Source organism: Bufo bufo, chromosome 11 (genome assembly GCF_905171765.1).
Source record: "Bufo bufo chromosome 11, aBufBuf1.1, whole genome shotgun sequence".
Lineage (NCBI taxonomy): Eukaryota > Metazoa > Chordata > Amphibia > Anura > Bufonidae > Bufo > Bufo bufo.
Window position 1 is genome coordinate 84920207 of NC_053399.1, and position 23026 is coordinate 84943232.

A 23026-nucleotide genomic window follows, 5' to 3' on the forward strand; every position below is an offset into this window, starting at 1 on the left:
GGCTGTATAAGGAATTCTTTACTGGCCATGAAGCCTAGTCACTTCAGTATAGGTTGCAGTTTAGGTACTGGCCTCAAATCTTGGGCGCAGAGTGTTCCTGTGTAAGATTTTTGAAGCAGCTTCAGATGTAACATGGAGGGCACTTGTTTAATGAGATTACCAGATTCCTCTTGGCAGTTAGTGGTAGATATTGGATGCTTAATGAAAGGCTGTCAGTTTGGAAATCTGAGTAAGCCGTGGCACAATGCTTAGGAGGGTATGTATAGCAGTAAACACCAATAGTCACAAACACATCAAATAATGCACTGCCCCAATGAAATAAGTAAGAGTAAAATCATATAGAGGATGCCTGAGTGGTGTATGGACCAAATTCTTCAAGACTACTTGCAGTTTGTCAGAGAACTTGAAAGATTGTCTGGCTCCCAAAAGAGTGAGTATGCACAAGGTTGAAAATGGATAAGCTTGTTGGGTGGGTCGAGGTTGAAAGTTTTTATAATTCATATTTTGAGTCAGATTTAGTATGCTGTGAGATATATGTAAATCATAGAAGTTAAAGGGGTTATCCCAAGATTTATGTAAACAAAAATCAGACACCATATAATACAGATAGGATGCAGAATCATTGATTTCAGTGGGGCTGCAAAAAATGTGGTGTCCCGATCTTTATTATTTTTCTAATAACATTGTTATAAGGGAAAATAATAGCATTCCGTATACAGAATGCTAAGCAAATTAGGGATGGAGGAGTTAAAAAAAATAAAATTAAAATAAACTCACCTCATCCACTTGTTCACGCAGCCGGCTTGTCTTCTTTCTTTCTTCTTTAAGAACCTGGGAGAAAAGGACCTTTGGTGATGTCACTGCGCTCATCACATGATCCATCACCAAGGTGATAGACATGTGATGAGCGCGGAGCCATCACTTGGCCATCACATGGCCCATCACCTTGGTGATGGACCATGTGATGGGCACAGTGACGTCACCAAAGGTCCTTTTCCTCCCAGGTCTCAAGAAGAAGAATGAAGATGACGCCGGTCTTCGCGAACAAGTGGATGAGGTGAGTTTAATTTAAAATTTTCATTTTTAACCCCTCCATCTCTCATTTACTTACATTTCTGTATTAAGAATGCTATTTTTTCCCTTATAAACCATGTTATAAGGGAAAATAATTAAATCTACACAACACCGAACCCAAACCCGAACTTCTGTGATGAAGTCGGGTTCGGGTCTGGGTACCAAACATGCCGATTTTTCTCACACAGCGTGCAAAACGCATTAAAACTCTTTGCACTCGCGGGGAAATATTGTGCATTTTCCCGCAACGCATCCGCAATCTTTTTCCGCACGTCACCAGCAACGCCCGTGTGAAAGAGGCCTAACTGTCACAGCTTTCAAATAGTAAGATTTGACTGGTGGCAGTTTGAATGATGGAATTGAGCATGTGCGAATTGCTTAGGTAGACTGCAGCAAAAAAAAAATTATATTTATAATTCCAGGTCCAGGTGCTTATTTGAAAAATGTATGAACATTTTTCATGGAACAACCCTTTAAGGAGTGCATGGATCGAAAAGCAGCAAATCTCTGCTCTAATCAGTCTGGATAGATGAAAGTCTCTGTTGTCTGGGATTCTGATTGCTGGAACCCCCACTGATCACTGATTAAGGGTCCCATGTTCCCTATTTAAATAGAGCTGCTGCTCCATTTAGTTCTCTAGTACTGCCAGAGTTGACCCAAGTGTTATACTAGACTTCTTTTGTCAGTTCAATAGACTTTAATTGGAGTGACAATTGCGAACACCAAGATTAGCAAATTCGCCACTGGCGCCCTGTGCTCTTCACAGATGAAAGCAGGTTCACACTGAGCACAATGTGACAGACGTGACAGAGTCTTGAGACTGCGTGGTGAACGTTCTGCTGCCTGCAACATCCTCCAGCATGACCGGTTTGCATTGGGTCAGTAATGGTGTGGGGTGGCATTTCTTTGGAGGGCCGCACAGCCCCTCCATGTGCTCGCCAGAGGATAGCCTGACTGCCATTAGGTACCGAGATGAGATCCTCAGACCCCTTATGAGACCATATGCTTGGTTGCGGTTGGCCCTGGGTTCCTCCTAATGCAAGACAATGCTAGACCTCATGTGGCTGGAGTGTGTCTGCAGTTCCTGCAAGACGAAGGCATTGATGCTATGGACTGGCCCGCCCGTTCCCCAGACCTGAATCCAATTGAGGCACATCTGGGACATCATGTCTCGCTCTATCCACCAACGTCACGTTGCACCACAGACTGTCCAGGAGTTGGCAGATGCTTTAGTCCAGGTCTGGGAGGAGATCCCTCAGGAGACCATCCGCCACCTCATCAGGAGCATGCACAGGCGTTTGTTAGGGAGGTCATACAAGCACGTGAGGCCACACACACTACTGAGCTCATTTTGACTTGTTTTAAGACATTACATCAAAGTTTGGATCAGCCTGTAGTGTGTTTTCCACTTTAATTTTGAGGGTGACTCCAAATCCTGACCCTCCATGGGTTGAAAATTTGATTTTCCATTTTTTATTTTTGTGTGATTTTGTTGTCAGCACATTCAACTATGTAAAGAACAAAGTAATTTCAGAAGAATATTTAATTTAACTCAGATCTAGGATTGTGTTATTTTTGTGTTCCCTTTATTTTTTGAGCAGGGTAGTTCTACTCCAAAATGCATTTGATTTCTTGATTTATTTTTTTCTTCATATGATGGTATTATATGGAAATGTTAAAAAAAAAAAAAAAAGTTCATGAACTAACAATAATTTTTATTTATTTTTTTATTTCAGAAGCACCACAGGGAACCTGATATCATATTGGGTTATATGGTTAATTGTCATCAGTGTTAAATTTTCTTGTGCAGGTAACTTTTTTCTTATAGTATTTTTCTTATATCTATTGAATTACTTCAAGTTCCATAAAAATTTAAAAGAAAAAAGTACTAAAAGTAGTAATGTGCAAAATAAAATAAAAAATTCCTACTTAAATCTCCCACCACTGGTGGTCCATACCAGCATTTTGTTTTTTTTCCCTTCATTGATGACCTGTTATGCATGCACTGATGCTGGAATGTACTTTAGAAGACCGCTAAGGCAGTGACTGGGTGCAGCAGTAATCACGTGTACAGCAGGACAGGTCAACAATGACCAGTAAGACTTCGAAGCAGATGTGTGATTTTTTTTATTTTTATTATTTATTTCATCTACTATTAGTATTTTTTTCTAAGATGCTAGACAACCAGTTTAAAATGAGTGAGTCAGACTAGTCAATGCTTTCACTTATGGCCCCAAGGCTATCAGACTTGAGTTCAGAGCTCTAATAGACTATATACAGATGTGTCCTTCTTTACTTTTCCACTTTCTTCACGAGTCTTCATTACTTTTCCACTTGGCTTGAGATATCCTAAGGCTACTTTCACACTAGCGTTCGGGTGTCCGCTTGTGAGCTCCGTTTGAAGGGGCTCACAAGCGGCCCCGAACGCATCCGTACTGCCCTAATGCATTCTGAGTGGACGCGGATCCGCTCAGAATGCATCAGTCTGGCAGCGTTCAGCCTCCGCTCCGCTCATTAGGCGGACACCTGAACGCAGCTTTCAGCGTTCGGGTGTCCGCCTGGCCGTGCGGAGGCAAGCGGATCCGTCCAGACTTACAATGTAAGTCAATGGGGACGGATCCGTTTGAAGTTGACACAGTATGGCTCAATTTTCAAACGGATCCGTCCCCCATTGACTTTCAATGTAAAGTCTGGACAGATCCGTCTGAAGCTACTTTCAGACTTAGAATTTTTTCTACAATATAATTTTTTCTACAATATAATGCAGACGGATCCGTTCTGAATGGATCCCAAGTCTGCATTATATGAGTGTATCCGTCTGGGCAGACCCCAGACGGATCCGCTCTGAACGGTAGTGTGAAAGTAGCCTAAGACGAGTAGCACAAGAGGACCAGATTTGAAAATATTTTTCATGTTGTTGCGAGTAAGCAAATGTTTTTTTTTTCAAACCACCTCTTCTTGAGCTACTTATTTCAGGATATCTGTATCATTTTTGCTGCCTTCATTCAGTGTCAGAATCGGGTTCCTTGGGCTCACCAGAGGAAATTATTCTTGGCCCATACCACTATATAATCAATGAAGTTTAATATGTTTTCAATCAAATAAATAAACCCTAGTGGGGAATGATTTGCTCCAAAAGCAGTTCCAAAAGGGTTTTTACTACTGGACTTTTGGGGCCCAATGTACCTTCAGAGACCTGTCCTACCGAAGGATCCTCTGGTACTCTGTTTGACCCTTGGTCCATTTAATAAATTTCTTGTGTACCACACAAAACATTTTGCCAGCTATAAAGGCAGATCCACGGAGGTTAAGAAAATGGCCCTGCAATGATCAGCTTATTGAGAGGTAGAATTTTAAGATAGCTAGTCTGTCAATGTATGCTTGGTGGTGGTCTAATCCGAAGCACAGATGGGTGTCACTGAGACGCCATGGTGAATTCACAAGTACCAGGTGCATTAACTAAAGCTGCAGTACTTAGCCCAAGGGCATTTACAGAGATACATGTGTGACTGGAACATCTTAATAGCCACAGTTCTTCAACAACCACTCATGCCCCTTTATTCTAATTGGACACCAACCAAGTAGACATTAATAGACTAAACTATGCATTGGCCTGTTGATAAATATTTGTGAAAAAAACTTTAATACTATAAAACCAAGCATTTTTAGGCAAGTTCTACAGCAGCTGTCTATACACACTGTATATGGGTTCACATATTTATGTAACTAAGCAAATGTCCATTGTAGGTTAATATTTTTTTTCTGTGTATAGAATGGTTCAATGTTCACAGTTCCTCAACTTCTACGATGGTTGATGTCGGAGAAGATGCAATTATGAATTGCTACCTCAATCCTGAAATAAGTGCTGAGGACATGGAGATTAGGTGGATCAAGGACAATGATGGTTCAACCATTTACAAATATCGCAAAGGAGTGGAAGAGCTAGAAGGTGTGAACAGTGCGTTTCATGGACGCACAGAATTGATAAGGGATGGAATAAAAAAAGGAAATATTTCTCTAAAGATACTCAACATTCAGCCCTCCGATAATGGTTTATATACATGCTACTTCCAGAGTACGTTCATGTTTGATAAAGCCAGAATAGAAATCCTACCACGGTGTAAGTCAAATACAGTATATGATTTATGTAACATAAGTTGGTTAAATAGCATATTGTTTAAGGTTCCTTTTACATGGGTCAAGGATCTCCTGATTATCATGGATGAACATTCGTATTGACGTTCATTCCTAATAATTGTCCAGTGCAAAGTGCCACCAGGTGCCCAACAAATGATCTTTCTCTCAGTTGGCAGATGGCTAAATATTTCATACACTATCTAAAATAATCTTTTGAGGGCAGTACATTGCCCTATTTAAATAGGGATGTACTGCCCACAAACAATATATATAAGGATGAATGATCACAGTAGTGATCGCTCATCCCTGTACAGAGGAGATGATTGCTGCATAGAAATGTAGCTGGACTGCAGCTAAACAAACAGGCAATCATCAGAAATAAACGTTTAATTTCCAATTATTGCCATACTCCATTATGTGGATCATTATTATGAAATTCCCATTGATTGTAAAATACTATTCAAATTTTAAAAACTGTGTAAAGTCTCATGTCCATTCTTTATTGAAAGCCATAGGGACATGATGTTCTTCTCCCATGTGCACAAGGTTGTAGTCTATCTGTAGCTTCTCTTTAAGACAAAGCCCCCCCAAACCTTCAAGCCAGAAAGCCCTGCAGGGGTCACGGACAAGTGGCCAACCTCAGCCGAAGCCAAGGAGGAGACCATTGTTGCTCTGGCTTCTACCTGAGCAGGTTACAGATGCCTGGCCGTGTTCTAGAAGGGAAAGACTTAGTGAGAGGAGTGACAGAACTTTAGTGCATCGAGGGGCTGACAGACTCGCTTTAAAGGGTAGGAATTTGGCAGCTTTGCCATGGACCCCACTATAACCTAGAACTGGACATATTTCTAAAAATCTCTTCTTGATCACAAAGAAATATCTTGTACTTTATAGACTATTCTCTTAACCATTTATAAGGTTTTCCACAGCATAGGTCATCAATATCTGATTGGGGGGGTCCAACTCCCATCTGTGTGAAGAGGCTGCAATGCTGTCACGAGGGTGTCACAACCTATCGCTGACCCTATTGTGCCTGGAGTCAGAAGGTCGCAGCGGGTGGCTACTCACTGGGTCTCAAGGGATCGCTCCATGACCTAGTTATGGGAATGGATTCCGGTTCAGGTTTTCCTGCTTAGGTTTGCAATCCTTTTTGTCCCATTTAGGAATCGGTAGCTTTTCCTTTCAGCTGTTCTTTGTCAGCCACTTCCAGATACAATATATTCTCCCTTTCTACTTCCCTTGTTGCCAGATATAGACCTTCCTTCCAGATTTTCTATTCTGACCTCTTGTGGAGTTGGAGTTGCTGTGGAGCTGTTGGAACAGTTTGAACTGATGTTGTCGGATATCCGGTTCTCTCCGGTTTGTTGTCTACCTTCGGGGATTGTATGTGGTGTTAGTGTTGTTTCTCCTTTCCCGGTTGTCACCCTAGGTCTCAGTGGTAAGGACTAATGCTCCCATCGCCCAACTCACTACCATGGGCTTCTTTCAGTGTAAGCCAGGGACGAGGCACGTGATCGGCGTACGGGTGAGCAGCCCATCTAGGGACGTCAGGGCAGCCAGGTGCCAGTGCTAGGTGAGTTAGGGGTCACCACTCCTCCCTCTCCCTAGTGAAAGGGTACCCTCCATCCCTCCTCTTTGCACCACACGTCTGTTACCTGCCATATGAGATTTGATAGGTGCTTCGTAAGAGTTGCACCTTTATCGCATTTTACCAAACACACAGTACTGTCCAATAGATAGTGGTTGTGCTTAGTATTGTAGCTCAGCCCAATTTACTATTGAACGCGACATCACTGACCTAGAAAGTGGCCATGGCTCTTACTGGAGCACCGTGGTTTCTTTAAACAGCTGATCGGAAAGGATGTCGGGAGTCAGACTCCCACTAATAATATATTGATGAACTATCTTGAGGATAAGCCATCAATATGGAAATCTTAGAAAACCCCTTTAAATCTTTTGAACTTTATAATGAATTACCTTGTATTTTATTCTAAGTTACCACTTTTCATTTTGGCTAACAGATGAGGGGGCTGCACTTGAACCTTTTGATTTAAAATTCTCACATAAGGTATTTAAAAATGGGTATTTTAGCATTGCAATTATAATATTGTACTGTTCTTCAGTATTTTTTTCATTGCTATTCAGTATTTGTACTGTACAGATGTGGCAAGCATTAACGTGATACCTAATGCCTGCAATATGTAAGCTATTGCAGCAAACTTCAACTGGGCACTTAAGAAAAGTCACTGAAAAAATGCACTGCAAATGTGTATTTAACAATTTAAGCCTCAAGTTAACATTTACTATATCTGTATACAGTATATATAGTGTATATTCGTAGCATAATATGTAATGGAGATTTTATTTCTGGTTTCTTTACAGCAATTGGAACAAATCTTTTTTTTTCAATTGAGCCACAAGAACTCAACCTTAAAGTGACATGTTCTTCATCTGGTTGGTATCCACAACCAGACGGACAATGGTTTAGTGATGACAAGAAAAACATGACAGAGTATTCTAAGTTTATTGATAAGGCGGATGATGGATTGTACAGCATTAACATTTCTACCATTTTTACAAAAGAATACAAAAATAAATATTGTATCATAAAAAATTCATATCTGGAGCATCAAAGAGGAGCTGCCATTTATTTAGCAGGTAAAGTTATTACTTGAAATGGGAAAATTTAAGGAAATCTGTCATCAGCTCTGGCCATGCTAAATTCCTGACAGCAACAGGTAAGGACTAAAGAGCTTTTATTATCAGGAGTAGTATGAATATGAACTTTTATTCTACTAAGTTTGGCTCCTGCAAGTAATCACCTCCATTTCTTCTACCATTACTTGTTAGATTTTCTGATTTGCTTAGGATCTCATGTTGTAAGTTCCTATGTTGGCTGAGATATAGCACCATCTTCTCACATATGGTATTATATTAACCTCAAGCTGCCTTTCGGTATAATCAAGAATTGTTGGTCTCATCTATCCAGAAAACATTGTTGGACACATACTAAGGAAAAATTTGCCTGAATTCTGTCCAAATTGTGCTAAAAAAAACGTATCTACATGCCAGTCAACAATTTTATACAGTATGTCTTACACACTGTCACAATCTGACATGGAGATGGAGTTGGCAATGACAGAAACAGGCTTTGAAGAGTTAAAATCCAAATCTAATTTATTTCTACCAACACAACACAGTGGCATCCAAGTTATGCAGTCACTTTGAGCCATTCACTGGCAGCAAACAGGAACAACAAAAACGGAACGCCTGCCTATCCGGATGCTAACTAAACAGAGGCTACTTCACCTAGGTGCTTTAGCAAAAACCGGGGAGATCCAGCTTATCACAGCAAGAATGTCTGCAATTTCAGCTGAAATGAGGTTCTCAGGCTTAAAGGGGTATTTGTATCTTAGACAATGGGGGCATATCGCTAGGATATGCCCCCATTGTCTGATAGGTGCGGGTCCCACCGCTGGGACCCGCACCTATATCGAGAACGGAGCAGGGAGCGCTGTGGCTTGAGGACCCCAGAGTTCCCGGGTTCCGTCCACCACCAATCACTAATCCCTGCCTCTCCCATAGAAGTGAATGGGAGCGTGCCCATGCTCCCAATCATTTCTATGGGGCAGACGGCAATAGCAGAGCCAGCGCTCGGCTATTTTCAGTGGCCCCATAGAAATGAATGAGAAAATCCCTTTAATGCTTATTCACACCACCGTTGTTTGTTCATTCCGTGCATTGGGAGACGCAATTTGCTGCCCCAACGGATCCAGACCGATTCAACTTGAATGGGTTCGTGATCTGTCCGCCGCACAAAAATTAGGACATATTATAGGTCCTATTTTTTGCAGTGTGGAGGCACGGACAAAAACTAGTGCTTCAGTGGGGTTCTGTTCCTCCGTCCCGCACTGACCTTCCGGATTGAAGACCCATTCAAGAGAATGGGTCCGCATCCATGATGCAGGGTGCTCACGGCCAGTGCCCGCATATTGTGGACCCTGTTTGCGGGCTGCAATATGGGCATGGACGAACAACAGCCGTGTGCATGAGCCCTCATATTTATTCCCTAATCCCCGAATGAAAAGGGCCAGTAGCTACAGTATACCTGAGTTCTTTGACCTCACCCACTTGAGCAATCTGGGTGAGATATATACTGTATGCCCTCCAGTGCGTTTACAAACACTGTGTTACAACACTTTTAAGCCTAGGGGCTACACAGCGACAATAAGTCACATGACCAAAAGGGTACAACTACACTTAAAGTGACAGCAACTAAGAGTAACACGCTTCTATGCAGTGCTGAGCGAATTGAAGTAACCGAAGTAGACTTCAATCCGAATTTCAGGGAAAATTCGATTCGCGGCAAAGCCGACTTTCTTCGTACTTCGTGGTAACGAATCAATTTTCACTGAAATGGCGGTAAAAAAAATAATCATACTCATCTCATCCATTTAAGTGTGAAGAGACTGCCGTGGCCATCTTATGAAGATACCACATGAAATCTCGTGCACAGTGGCATATGATGTCACTACACCGGCCAGCGTGGGATCTTCAATCAAGGTGGCCACTAGTATTGAGCAAATCAAAGTCTTCAAAGTGGACTTCGATCTGAATTTCAGGATAAATGTGATTCACCGCAAAAGTGAATTTCCTTGTGCTTTGTGGTAGCGAAATAATTTTACCTGAAATAGTGCAAAAAACAGAAGAATACATCACCACACCGGCCAGCTTGATGACGTCATCTCGGGCAGAGTGAGATTTCACGCCAGGTCTTAAAGCAAGAATGCGGTGGCCGGCCCGTTGCGACCAAATGAAGCAGGTAAGTTTGATTGATGTCAGATGCCATGATCATGCATGGACGCGGCATCTGAAGGGTACAATGATGGGGAGGGGTGTCATCACTCCCTGCTCCCTTTGATTGCACCCACTAATTACAAAGAAATGCACTTTGTTACAAAGTCATTTGTCACAAAGCAAATTTTTTTGTAATATTCTGCGAAGCAGCCCAATGGAATTTCACAACCCTTCGCTCATCACTAATGGCCGCGGCGGCCTCTTCGTGCTCAAATGGATAAGCTGAGTATTATTATAATTTTTTTAACTGATTAACCCCTGAAAGCCCTAATTTTACATCTTAGATTCCACGATCAGCGATGAATGTGGCATCTGAGGGGTTCAATCGTCGTTCCCCGTCATTGCGCCCGCTACTTAGAAAGAAATGCACTTCATGACAAAGTCATTCATTACGAAGCACATTTCTTTATGAAATTCAGCAGCAGCTGAATCAAATTTTTGTAAAGTTCTCTCATCTCTACTTCTATGTTTGTAAAAAAAAAAAGTTTCTATTTGCATCCAAACATTTCAGCAAGAAATAGTTCTCCGTTCAGACGGCACATCAGAATCACATAGTAGACAAAAGGTTATATGTCAATATATGCCTATTACATAAGTAATAATATAGTCCACCACGTGTTTCTTGAAGTCACTATTATATCCATCTATCCTAGATTCATTATTTCCTGAGAGAAATATTGGAGTGACCGTCATCGCTGTTATTTTTGGTCTAACTACCTTTGGATTTATTCTCTACCACTCAATGCGTATATACAAAGGTATGAAACTAAAATGTTCAAAAACGATTCACAATTGGTCTCAGATTAACAATTTTTGGGGTCATTTATCAAACTGGTATGAAGTAGAACTGAATTAGTAACCAGATTCTTCTTTTCATTTTTGACAGTTCCTTCGGAAAATGAAAGGTGGAATCTGATTGGTTGCTATGGGCAACTAAGCCAGGTCTACTTTACACCAGTTTAATTTGTCTTTTTAGTCTGGAAATAATTTAATTTTTTTCCACTTATGGATAAAATTCTTTCAGATTAGAGGTTCCTATTTTTTACCAATTAAAGGGATTCTGTCACCTCGTTTTAGCTTATAGTGCTGCGAACACGCACAGCTAGATCGCCGCTAACATGTCCTCAATATAACTGTCCCATAAAGCGGTGTCCTTTTATTGTGTTTAAAAAATGATTTTAGAGATATGTAAATGAGCCTGGTAAGGTGCCCAAGGGCCTGCACTAACCTTCCTGGTGCCCAGCCACGCCCCCTGTTAAGGTGCCCAGCACTGCCTGCGTTCTCTGAATCGCCTCCTTTCTTCACAGTTAGATTGCCGTAATCTCGCGATTTTTAAACACAATAAAAGGACACCGCTTTATGGGACAGGTATATTGCGGACATGCTAGCAGCGATCTAGCCGTGCATGTCCGCAGCTCTATAAGCTAAAACGAGGTGACAGAATCCCTTTAAAGCCCATTTTTCAAGGCCTAAAAATAGACCTGGGACCCCTTGTGGCTCTAACAAACCAGACTTTCACCACCATAGAACCCAATGATGATCAAGGTACGGTTCAGTGGAATGACTGGGGTCCAGGTCTTGTGGACATAACACAGATGTAAACATGTTAGGCCAAACCTATATGATGAATATCACATTTTATAAATAGGAAGCTTAAAGGCTATATAGACCTTTGGGGGAATTATGTACTCATTTTGAGCTAAAAATATATTTTTTAATTGGTCTTTATTAAAAAATATGGCGTCCCTTTTTCTGTACAGAGCTGACATGCTCTAGTAGCACCCTTTGGATTTTCTGTCTTTTTCATCAGACCAGGAGCTGACAGACTCCTTATCTCTCTGACATTATAAACACTCATTATAGCTCAATTCTTATCTTACTGATAAGGATATGGCTTGAATAAGTGTTTATGATATCTCAGTAGTTTAGAGATGAGGTTTATTAGATGACCAAAGTGAAAGTACTAGTCACACAGCTAGAAAAACAGATAACCCTTTGTGACAGACCAGCTCAATATTTTTAATAAAGGCCAATTAAAAAAATATATATTTTAGCCAAAAATGGGCAACATGCAATCATAGAAAAATTGACTCAGAAGGTGTACATAGCATTAATAGGAGTATTCTGGTTATAATAAGTTATCCCCTATCCACAGAATAAAGCATAACTATTAGATTAGGACCTTGGTCCCTGAAATGAATGGAATTTTTGGTGGAGGAGTAGCTCCATTTGTTTTGGGGTGTGGGGCCCCTGTTCTCATGATTGGTGGGGATTGCAATGTTTGGATTCTCACTGATCTAATACTTATGCTGTATCCTTTGGATTGGAGGTCACTTGTTATGACCGATATACCTCTTAAATTTTGACATATTTATTATATGAGGATGGTTTATTATTATTATTATTCATTAATAAAGCGCCATTCATTCCATAGCGCTGTACATATGATAAGAGGTATACATACATAATATAGACACTAAGCATAAACAAGACATCCAGGGCAACATAGTTAAAGAGGTTTTGCAGTTCCTATATATCGATGACCTATCCTTAGGACGGGTCAACAATATCAGATGAGTGGGAGCTTGACACTTGGCATCCCCACACATCAGATGTTTTGAGCAGCCTTTGGATTACGAAGCTATTCAGTAGACAGAATGCTCCATCCACTGTATAGTTTCAGGCACCACGGTATGGCAACACAGCTCCCTACACTTGAATAGTTTTAGGGCTGCAGCACCCCAACACTTCACTACACAGAGGACAGAACCTTGGGGGTCATTTATCAAACTGGTATCAAACTTCTCTTTAAGATAGGCCAGCAGTATCAGATCTGGGAGAGGGCCAACACCCAGCACCCTCAATAATCATCTCTTAGCTGCTTGTGTCAGATACTATATAGAGGATCAAACTAGAAGCACAAGGGGGATATTTATCAAACTGGTGTAAAATAGAACTGGCTTAGTTGCCCCTAGCAACCAGTTTCCAACTTTTCATTTTTGACAGCTCCTTTGGAAAATGAAAGGTTGAATCTGATTCTAGAAAGAGAAATAGTTGATCAGTGAGGGTACTGAGTGTTGGACCTCTCCCAGATCTGATACTGCTGGCCCATCAATATCTAAGTACCCGAAACCCCATTTAAAAACATGAAGCTGATCTTCTCCTGGTGCTGTCATCAAGGTCTTTCAGATGGTGGTTAGTAAGTTGTATTGATGTTTTACCGCAAGCTATATCTTTTGAGGCAGTAGTAGCTTTTTTGTCAAGTTAATTAACATCCTAATAGTCTGAAGAAGATGTCAGTATGGCTGTGAGATGTGCAGCTTGTTTTTAAAACATCAGAGAAACATTTTCTTAGCCACCATCTGAAAATCCTTGATGACAGTGGAAGATTGCCTTATTCTTTATATTTTTCCCATTGATCTCCAGCACCACTTGGATGTTACTGGGAAGAGATCTTTGGCTGCAGTCATGAGGAGTTAATACCTTTGCCCATATAAATGACACATCTAGGTCAACGCAACTCCTGAATTTTAGTTAAAGTCACATATACACTCCTGTCGATGAGTGTGCCTATTTATAAAATATTCTTTTTTTTTTCTTTCAGAACTGAAAAGAGAAATAGTTAAGAAAGGTGAAGTAAATATTTTCCGTACATAATTTTTTTTCCCAATATTCTGCAATACTGATGCTAAACAATTATTTCAAATGCATGCATATTATTATAAGGGCTCATGCACATGACCAGTGGATAATATACGAACACTGGCTGTCTGTGCACCATTTTACAAATGCAGACCCAAAGAGTGGAAAGCCAATGCATGGCACGGGTGGCATACCTTCGTGTGCATGAGCCCTACGACAAACACTTAAGATTCATAAACTAGATTATTCTAAATATACAGTGTAAGAATACGGTCACAAGAAAGTGAAAAAAGGCAAATAAAAAAAAAAGTTTCCCCCATCAGTCTGCACTCAATACCCCATAATGACAAATCTTGCATTGACATAAGTATTCAGACTCTTTACTCAGAACTTATTTGAAGCACCTTTGGCAGCGATTAAAGCCTCCAGTCTTCTTGGGTATAATGCCACAACTTTTGCGCACCTGGATTTGGGGATTTGGGGATTTTCTTCTATTGGTGGACAGCCATTTTCAGGTCGCTCCACAGATGTTCAATGGAGTTCGGGTCAGGGCTCTGGCTGGGCCACTCAGGGACAATCACAGAGTTGTCTCTAAGCCACTTATGTGTTGTCCTGGCTGTGTGCTTACATTCATAGTCTTGTTGGAAAGAGAACCTTCAGCCCAGTCTGAGGTCCACAGCATTCTGGGTCAGGTTTGCATTAAGAATATCTTTGTACTTTGCTCCATTCAGCTTTCCCTCAACCCTGACCACTCTCCCTGTCTCAGCCGCAGGAAAACACTCCCACGACATAATACTGCCACCACCATGCTTCACTGTAGGGATGGTGTTGGGCAAGTTATGAGCAGTGCCTGGTTTCCTCCAGAAATACTTTGAGGCCAAAATTGAGGCCAAAAAGTTCAATCTTTGTTTTATCAGACCACAGAATCTTATTTCACACAGGTTCTTTTTTGCAAACTCTAGGTGGACTTTCATGTGTCTTTTTCAGAGGAAAGGCTTCTTTCTTCTATAAAGCCCAAATAGGTGGAGTGCTGCTGCGGATTTCTGTTTGTTTTCCAATCAGCACACAGGATCTTTGGAGCTCAGCCACAGTGAGCATTCTTGGTCACCTCTCTTACCAAGGCACTTTTCCCCCAATTACTTAGTTTCTTGTGGGGCGCCCAGCTCTAGGAAGGGTCCTGATTTTTTCGAACCTATTCTATTCTTTTTGAGTATTATGAAGGCCACTGTGCTCTTGGGAACTTTCAGTGCAGCAGAAACTTTTTTGTACCCTTCTCTCTTTGCCTCCACATAATTCTGTCTCTATGTTCTGCAGGCAGTTCTTTCTTCCTCATCACTTGGTTTTTGCTCTAATATGCATTGTAAGCTGTGAGACTAATATAGAAATGGGTGTGTCTTTACAAATCATGTCTAATCAAGTGAATTTACTACAGGTGACTCCAATTAAGGTGTACAAACATCTCAAAGATGATGAAGAGAAATGGAAGTCCCCATTGAGCTAACTTTTAAATGCCATTGCAAAGGGTCTGAATACGTATGTCCATGACAAATTTTAGTCCTTCCTTTCCTAATAAATTTGGTATTTAGTGCAGATTGATGGGGGAAACTTTTTTTTATTTATTTTTTATTTTAGCACAAAACCTTGACATGGCAAAATGTGAGGGCCACCCTTGTGGTCATTGATGTTTTATGGTGTCTCTTTCCCTTCTTATCTTTTGGTTTGTGTGGGTTATGTTCACTGTGTTGTTTGTCTTGTGCTGTGTTACATGGCTGGTGATGTTTGGTGTCCAGCATGTTTGCTATACATTCCCCTGTCTCACGTTTATTGCAGCTATGGGTGTCCTGGGTTCCTGTGTGGTTGTGGTTTGTGCTGTGTCCTTAATGTTAGTGTGGACAGCAGCACTTGTGCACGGGTTCCAGTCAGTGTGTCTGTGGCAGGTAAGTGTGTTATGGGTTTTGCTTACCTGCCAACTCCATATGCTGTATGTGTTCCCCTTTCCTTGCAACCTGGCCTCAGATAGAGACTCCTATTCCTCCATGACTGGGATGAACAGGTCGTCTCTTCCCGGCTCCTTGGTGAGGGATTTCCAGGGCAACTCAGGGTCTCTAGGAATCCAGAGTATGAGCCGTCCTACCATCTGGGTCCGCTTATACGGTGAGGAGTCAGGGAGAGGATTAGGGATGCTGTAGGAGGTGACCTGCTCCCTTATTACTCCTTTTGGCCAGGCTGATCCCCTTTTACCCTTTGACACCGCACAGTGGGGGGTTTCCCCCACTCCCCACCATGACAATATCGATATAATATGTCATAACTGTCCTAGAGGTGTGGGTCCCACCTCTGGGATGGCTTAAACCTCAAGACTGGACTCTTAATTGAAGCTTACATGAAGCTGCACATTCACAGCCACCCTACATTTATGCAACTTCCAAAAATAGCTAATCACTGGCTCAGTTATTTTCAGAAGTCCCATAGCGGTGACTGTAGAGATGGCTGCACAGGTCCGTAACAAGTCTAGTATTTACAGCATGTCATTTGGATGACCAGAACATGTCATCATTCAGTTAGTGGAACAATGGGTTTTATTTTATATAAAATGTAGTTTAAAGTAAACTCATTATTTTAATTTAGAATATTAATGTATTTTCCTTATTATAACGAAATATATTATTTTATCTTCTCCTAGGATTTGAACAAGCAAAACAACATGTGGGTATGTATAACTTGGCTTGTATCTGAACAATATTTATCACTAGGCCATGCATTTTCTTTTCAGCAATGGCTCCATAAGAAAACGTAGTATTATGTTATACTTAACAGTGTCGCACTGGCCCACCAGAATACCAGATGTTCCTCTGGTGGGCCCAAGCTCAGATAATATAGTGGTAAAGGTCCAGGAGAAACAAACCCATTTGACTACCTTTGGAGCCAATAAGCCATCACTAGTGTCCATTTCTTTATTTCCAAACCTATTATACTTTATTTATGATGCAGATGTTGGACCTCAAGTATCTTTTCCTCTGGTGGCTCCATGGAACCCCAGTCCAGCACTGCATTCACATGAGTAGCCATTTACATATTGATGTACATAGATGGCCAGGTCTGCCAGAGCAAAAACCACTGTAGGTTAGTAGTTCTCTACTATAGCTGGTAAAATTGAGGCATTTTATGACCTAGTCCATATTGAAAAAGGTTGTCACGATGAGAACAGATTTCAGATGAAAGTGTTGCATGTACTTCTTGATTCTTGTGAAATGCTTCAAAATCTAGAAGAACATTTGGCTTTTAGAGCAGCCCTGAGACAAGAAGAACATTTTAACTTGACGTGAAGTTGTGGCTATTCCTAAGCTTGGACACCAATTTAGTTTGTACATAGAAATAATCTACATAAAATGTTGTTTATTTTTGCATTATAGTGCTTTATCAACTATGGCTACTTTCACACTTGCGTTTTTGCTGGATCCAGCAAAAACGCTTCCGTTACAGATAATATAACCGCCTGTTATGAACAGAGCAGGTTGTATTATCTTTAACATAGCCAAGACAGATCCGTCATGAACTCCATTGAAAGTCAATAGGGGACGGATCCTATTGTGTCAAAGAAAACGGATCCATCCCCATTGACTTGCATCCCAGGACGGAAAACAAACCGCAGCATGCTGCGGTTTGCTCTCCGGTATGAGAAGGGAATGGAATGCATTTTGAAGCATTCCGTTCTGTTCAGTTACGTTTTGTCCCCATTGACAATGAATGGGGACCAAACGGAAGCGTTTTTTCCAGTATTGAGACCCTATGACGGATCTAAATACCAGAAAATATTAACGCTAGTGTGAAAGTATCCTAAGATGCAGCCCAGAGATGCATTCACAGTTCTGCTGGTAATCATTGGAAAGAGTTGACATGCTTGTCGACAGACACATCACTCAGCTTAGCTTCCATAATGCAGAGACTAATAATGTTTCCTGAATCATTCTAATGATCACAAGGATTGCTGATGGTTTTCAGTTCTGATTCTTTGTAGAATAATTATTTATCCAGTATAAATTGTAAATTTATATAGCCATAGTGAATGCCATGCATTTTAATTATTACATAGAGCGATAACTTAGCCTTTTCTACCCCCTCCTCCGACTTGTTTTGCCAAGTAAACTTGGCTCATCAGGTAGTGGCATAGTATGTAGACAGTATGTCAGGTTCAGAATGGCAGTGTCCAGGTAGGAAACAGAATGTCCTCCTTAAATGCTAAAAGGATCGTCCATTCCTGGGGCTCAGTTCCACCCAATAGCCAATCCTGGGATCAGGGGCACAGTTGAGTCAGCCAGCATTCCCTCCCATCTGTATCCTGCTGAGATCGAGAGCCATAGTGGTATTGTTGTTTTGGGGACCTTAATGTGCGCCCTCTATTATACTATCTCCAGAATTCCCATAGAAATGAAAAGAGCGGCCACGTATATGCTGGACTGGCCGCTCCGTTTATTTCAGGGACTCTACATGGTACAGGGACATTGTTATTGTGATCGATGGAAGTGCCAGTGGTAGGAACCCCACCGATCTAATAGTTAACCCCTATCCTGTGGATAGGGGATAACAATATAACCGCAATACCCCTTTAAGAAGAGGTTTGTTTATCAAGAAGCAGCTATCAGACCAACTGTGGGTATTTTATTCTGTCTTTGTTTGAAAGATACTTCATAACTAACACAAAAATAATCAATGTAAAACTGTATAACATAAAATACCCACATTGTACATTTCGAAAAGGGGCCTCATGATTAATAAGTTAATGAATATCAATTATCTAAAAAAATGCCCTTGTAAAATAAAGAAAGTCTGCTTCCACTTTGAAGAACTCAATTTGTTAAAGGAACATTCCATGACTTTAGATGAAGGGACAGAACTCAGAAATTCAAAGACTTCGAAGATAGAGGTCATGTACTTCTCCTTTCTCCATACACTAAGCATAGCGTAGGTTACAATTTGTCTGGAGTGTTACTTTAAGGAATTAGATACCATTTTGAACTACTTGCATTCTGCTTTCACTTAAAAGCCACGTCCAAGTTCTTTTCTCCCGATTTTCCATTTTCCAGTTGATGTCAGCCTTGATCCGGAAACTGCTCATCCTGAGCTAAAGGTGTCAGATGACCTTAAGTGTTTGTCAAGGGGGACAGAGAGACAAAATGTGTCAGACCATGAGAAAAGGTTTGATACACGACTATATGTCCTTGGAAACGAAGGTCTTTCAAAAGAGCATAACTACTGGATGGTGAATGTACAAGGTTTAAAACACTGGACTATTGGAGTAGCTTCTGAAAATATACCCAGGAAAGGAAAGCTGAATTTGTCACCAGAAGAAGGATTTTGGGTGATAGAATTAAATAAGGAAACCTACACAGTTTATGAAGATCGTCCTAAAGACATTAACATTTCAGAGCCTTGCCACATTGGAGTATATGTACAACTGAAAAAAGAGAAGATTGTTTTCTATGATGCTGATAAAGGCCACATTATCCATTCATTTCATAGAAAAGGTCAAAGCCCAATTCAATTATATCCATTTTTCTCCATTTGGGATATTCATGAAAATATTCATGTGTGTTCAGATGGTTGCCCACACTGTCTTTGGAAAGATCCAGACGAAAATACACCAATGCTGCCAGATAGAGAAATCGAAGACTCCAAATCGCGAAATTTGATGACCAAATGCATTTGTATTAAATGACATGATCTGCCTAATATAGTAAAACATTTCCTCCGTTGCCAATGAAGGTCAACCCCATTTTTAGAATCAAGGACACATTTTGCCATTCAGTATCATGTTTTTTCACTTTATGCCTTAACATAGCTGAATGAGACCTTTTTTTGGCAAGACATTCTACTGATACCCTTTTGCAATATCTATACATTTTCATTTTTAATATTGGAGATGCAGGTAAGAACCCTTTTTGTCTTTAAATTACACAGTGTATTGCTTATAGAAAGTGCATTTATTTAAAGGCTATGTCCACCTTTGGCGGCATTTTGTTGCGGTTGCATTTTATTCATTTTGGGCTAAACATTATTTTCTCAATTTGTCTTTATTAAAAATATTCAGCCTTTCTGTCACAGATGGTTAACTGTTTTTCCAGCTGTGTGAATCGTACTTTCAATTTTACTTTGTCCTGGTCATTTAATAAACCTTATCTCTAAATTACTAAAAGGTCATAAACATTTATTTAAGGGCTCATGCACACGATATCACAGAGGTGATATCATTACAGGCAGGATTAGAATAACAGATAAGCAGGTAACTACAGTCAAGTAATCTGTCACAACCAGACAGTTGAGAAGCTCTGACAGGAGCCTTTCAGATCCTCCTCCTTGAATTTCTTTGTTTTGGTTGAGTTCCTCATCTCGTTAGTCTATCTCAGCTGTCATGCAGTTGGACTGATTGCTGCCCTTTAAGTTCCTCCCCAGAATGCAGTAGTGTGCGGCTTATACAACTTCCTGGAGTGTGTGTGCATGCTGTTCCTAGTTCTCAGTCCACAGTCCCCAGTCGTCTGCAAGATAAGTGCTGTTTATGTATTTATGATTTTCTGTTTTCTGGATCCAGGTGACCCTGACTCCCTCCGTGTCTGTGTGGGGAGCCGGTGGTCGTGTCCCCTCACTATTGTGGGGTCTTCGGGTGTGGGATAGTCGAGGTGCGTGGATATGCGCCCATCCACCTTTGGGGTGGTCGCATGGGCTGAGCAATAGGGGAAAGCGGCAGGTCTCATGCAGGGGTCTCCCTTTTGTTCCTTAGTTGTGGATCCAGTGAGTCATTGTTTATATTGTATTGTCTTGTTTCCTGTACACCATCCGTGACATTATAAGCCGCCAAAACCGTCTCAAGCATGGATCCGGTTTCACTTTTGGCTGAGCGCTTCCAGGGTCTTTCATTGGAGGTAGCTGATCTCCGTAAGACTTTTTCTCAGTTTCAAGTGACCGGTTCAGCTTGCGTTCATGGAGTTTGTTCTGAGCCTAAGATCTCGCTCCCGGATACGTTCTCCGGGGGTAGTGAGTATTTTGTGCGTTTTAGAGAGGCTTGCAAACTCCATTTTCGCCTTCTTCCCCATTCCTCTGGTGATGAAGAACGGAGGGTGGGGATCATTATATCGCTGCTCAGGGGTAACGCTCAATCCTGGGCCTTTTCGCTGCCGGAAGGGGCACGGCCCCTCCGTTCAGTGGATAAATTCTTTTTAGCCCTGGGTCAGATATATGATGATCCGGATCGTATTGCTCTGGCTGAGTCTAGACTACGTCTGTTATGCCAGGGTAAACAATCCGCAGAGATATACTGCTCAGAATTTCGGAGATGGGCAGCTGATACTGGTTGGAATGATGCTGCACTCCGAAGTCAATTTTGCCATGGTCTTTCAGAGGGATTGAAAGATGCATTTGCTTTTCATGAGACCTACCTCCTTGGATTCTGCTATGTCTCAGGCTGTTCGTATTGACAGGCGTCTTAGAGAGAGAGGAGAGATCTCTCCTTCCTGTCATACTCAGTCCCGGGACAGTGCAGCGGTCTCTTTCTGTGCGCAGGGGTCTCAGTCGCTGTCAGCCCCTTCTGAGCAGGAGCCCATGCAGCTGGGGTTGATTGCCTCTGACAATAGAAGATTCAGCCCGCATGGGAGGGTTTGTTTTTGTTGTGGAGGTATAAATAATTTGGTAAATGTTTGTCCCTCTAGGAGATTCAGGCAGTCTTCTGGGAGTAATAAAGAAACAAAAAGGAAAAAATCTTTTAAAAATGTTCCGTCTGTTACTATTGGCAGGGTTGAGGCAGAAATGGAAGGTTTTCCGTTTGCTTGTAGTTCCCGTTTTGTCCTGCCTGCTAGGGTGGCGCTAGAGAGCAAGAGCATTTTTTTGTGAGATTTTTGTGGATAGTGGAGCAGCTGTCAATCTCATTGATAATCAATTTGCAATAACTCATGGTTTCCAGGTATGCACTTTGGGAAAGGATATTCCTGTTTTTGCTATTGATTCCGCTCCACTTTCTCAAATCATTAAAGGGCATTGTTCACAATATTCGTTTAATTGTGAGTGATGCTCATGTTGAGGATGTGTCATGTTTTGTCCTTAGCGGTTTGCCTACTCCTCTAGTGTTGGGGCTACCCTGGCTCACTAAACATAACCCCACCATTGATTGGCAAGCGAGGCAAATAAATGGTTGGAGTGACTTTTGCAGAGAGAATTGCCTCATGACATCTGTTTCTGAGGTTTCTACTAAGACTGTACCACCTTTCCTCTCTGAATTTTCGGATGTCTTCTCTGAGAGTGGAGTTCAGGATTTGCCCCCGCACAGGGAGTACGATTGCCCTATTAATCTCATCCCAGGCGCCAAACTGCCTAAATCTCGTTTATACAATCTTTCCCAACCTGAAAGGGTCGCTATGCGTGCTTATATCTCTGAGAGTCTGAGAAAAGGACACATACGACCCTTCTATAGGTGCCTAGGGGCAGCGTTCATGCGGCCGGTGCCCGTGCCCCTTGGCGATTTTCATACCAAACCCCTCTGCTTTCACCCCTATTGCCTGCCCTAGGTTCTTCTGATTACCTCCTCTCTTCAGTGAGAAATCCTACACCTGCGCCCAGCATTACCCATTATGGGCAGAGGCACCAGAGCGTTTAATGCGCATGTGCCGGCCCATACATCCCGATCTAGCCGGAATTTCTCACTGAAGGGAGGAGGTAATCAGAAGAACGTAGGGCGGGACAGAGTGGTGAAAGGTGAGGGGTTTGGTATGAAAAGCGCCGAGAGGCATGGGCACCGGCCGCATGAACGCCGCCCCTGGGCATCTATAGAAGCTAGTTATCATATTGAATAAAAGCGTTTTTCGGAGAAAATCGGTGATGGACAGCAATATGAAAGGTAGCATTCTAATATGGGAAATGTAATGGAGATCCTGATGTTAGTGTTCTATAATGGTTATTTTAGGTGAAAGACTCCCTTTAAATTTCATTTTAAGAATTAAATAAAAGTTTTATATTTAAAAACTCTGCATTTTTTCCAATGTCACTACAGGTTGTGTATAGCATTGCACCCTAAAAAAGCTGCATTAACCATTGGATCAATTACTGCATCTTCTGTGGGCATCTTGGTTGTGCCATTTTAAATGTACTTGCATCTTTTGTACATGGAGTTGAATTATGGCAGAACATGAAGTCATGAGCTCCTTGTCCTAACAACTCCTTTTAAAGGAAACTATACACCTTCAGCCTACCAACCTAAATGAGGTTATTATCGTGCCATGGGTGGCTCAACAGCATCACCACATTCCATTTTGCTGGGAGAAAAAACGGAGATGAG

At 41.5% G+C, this 23026-nt stretch overlaps 1 protein-coding gene across 1 annotated transcript; it reads left to right on the forward strand.

Annotated features, from left to right (window-relative positions):
* Positions 1-345: 345 nt before the first annotated feature.
* LOC120981486 (butyrophilin subfamily 2 member A2-like) lies at positions 346-20109 on the forward strand (the record flags this gene model as incomplete). Its single annotated transcript, XM_040411024.1, has 7 exons — positions 346-430; positions 4847-5194; positions 7591-7866; positions 13670-13696; positions 16391-16417; positions 18792-19294; positions 20065-20109. Coding segments are annotated over exons 1-7 (1311 nt in total), but the record flags the coding sequence as incomplete, so codon positions are not given.
* Positions 20110-23026: the final 2917 nt, after the last annotated feature.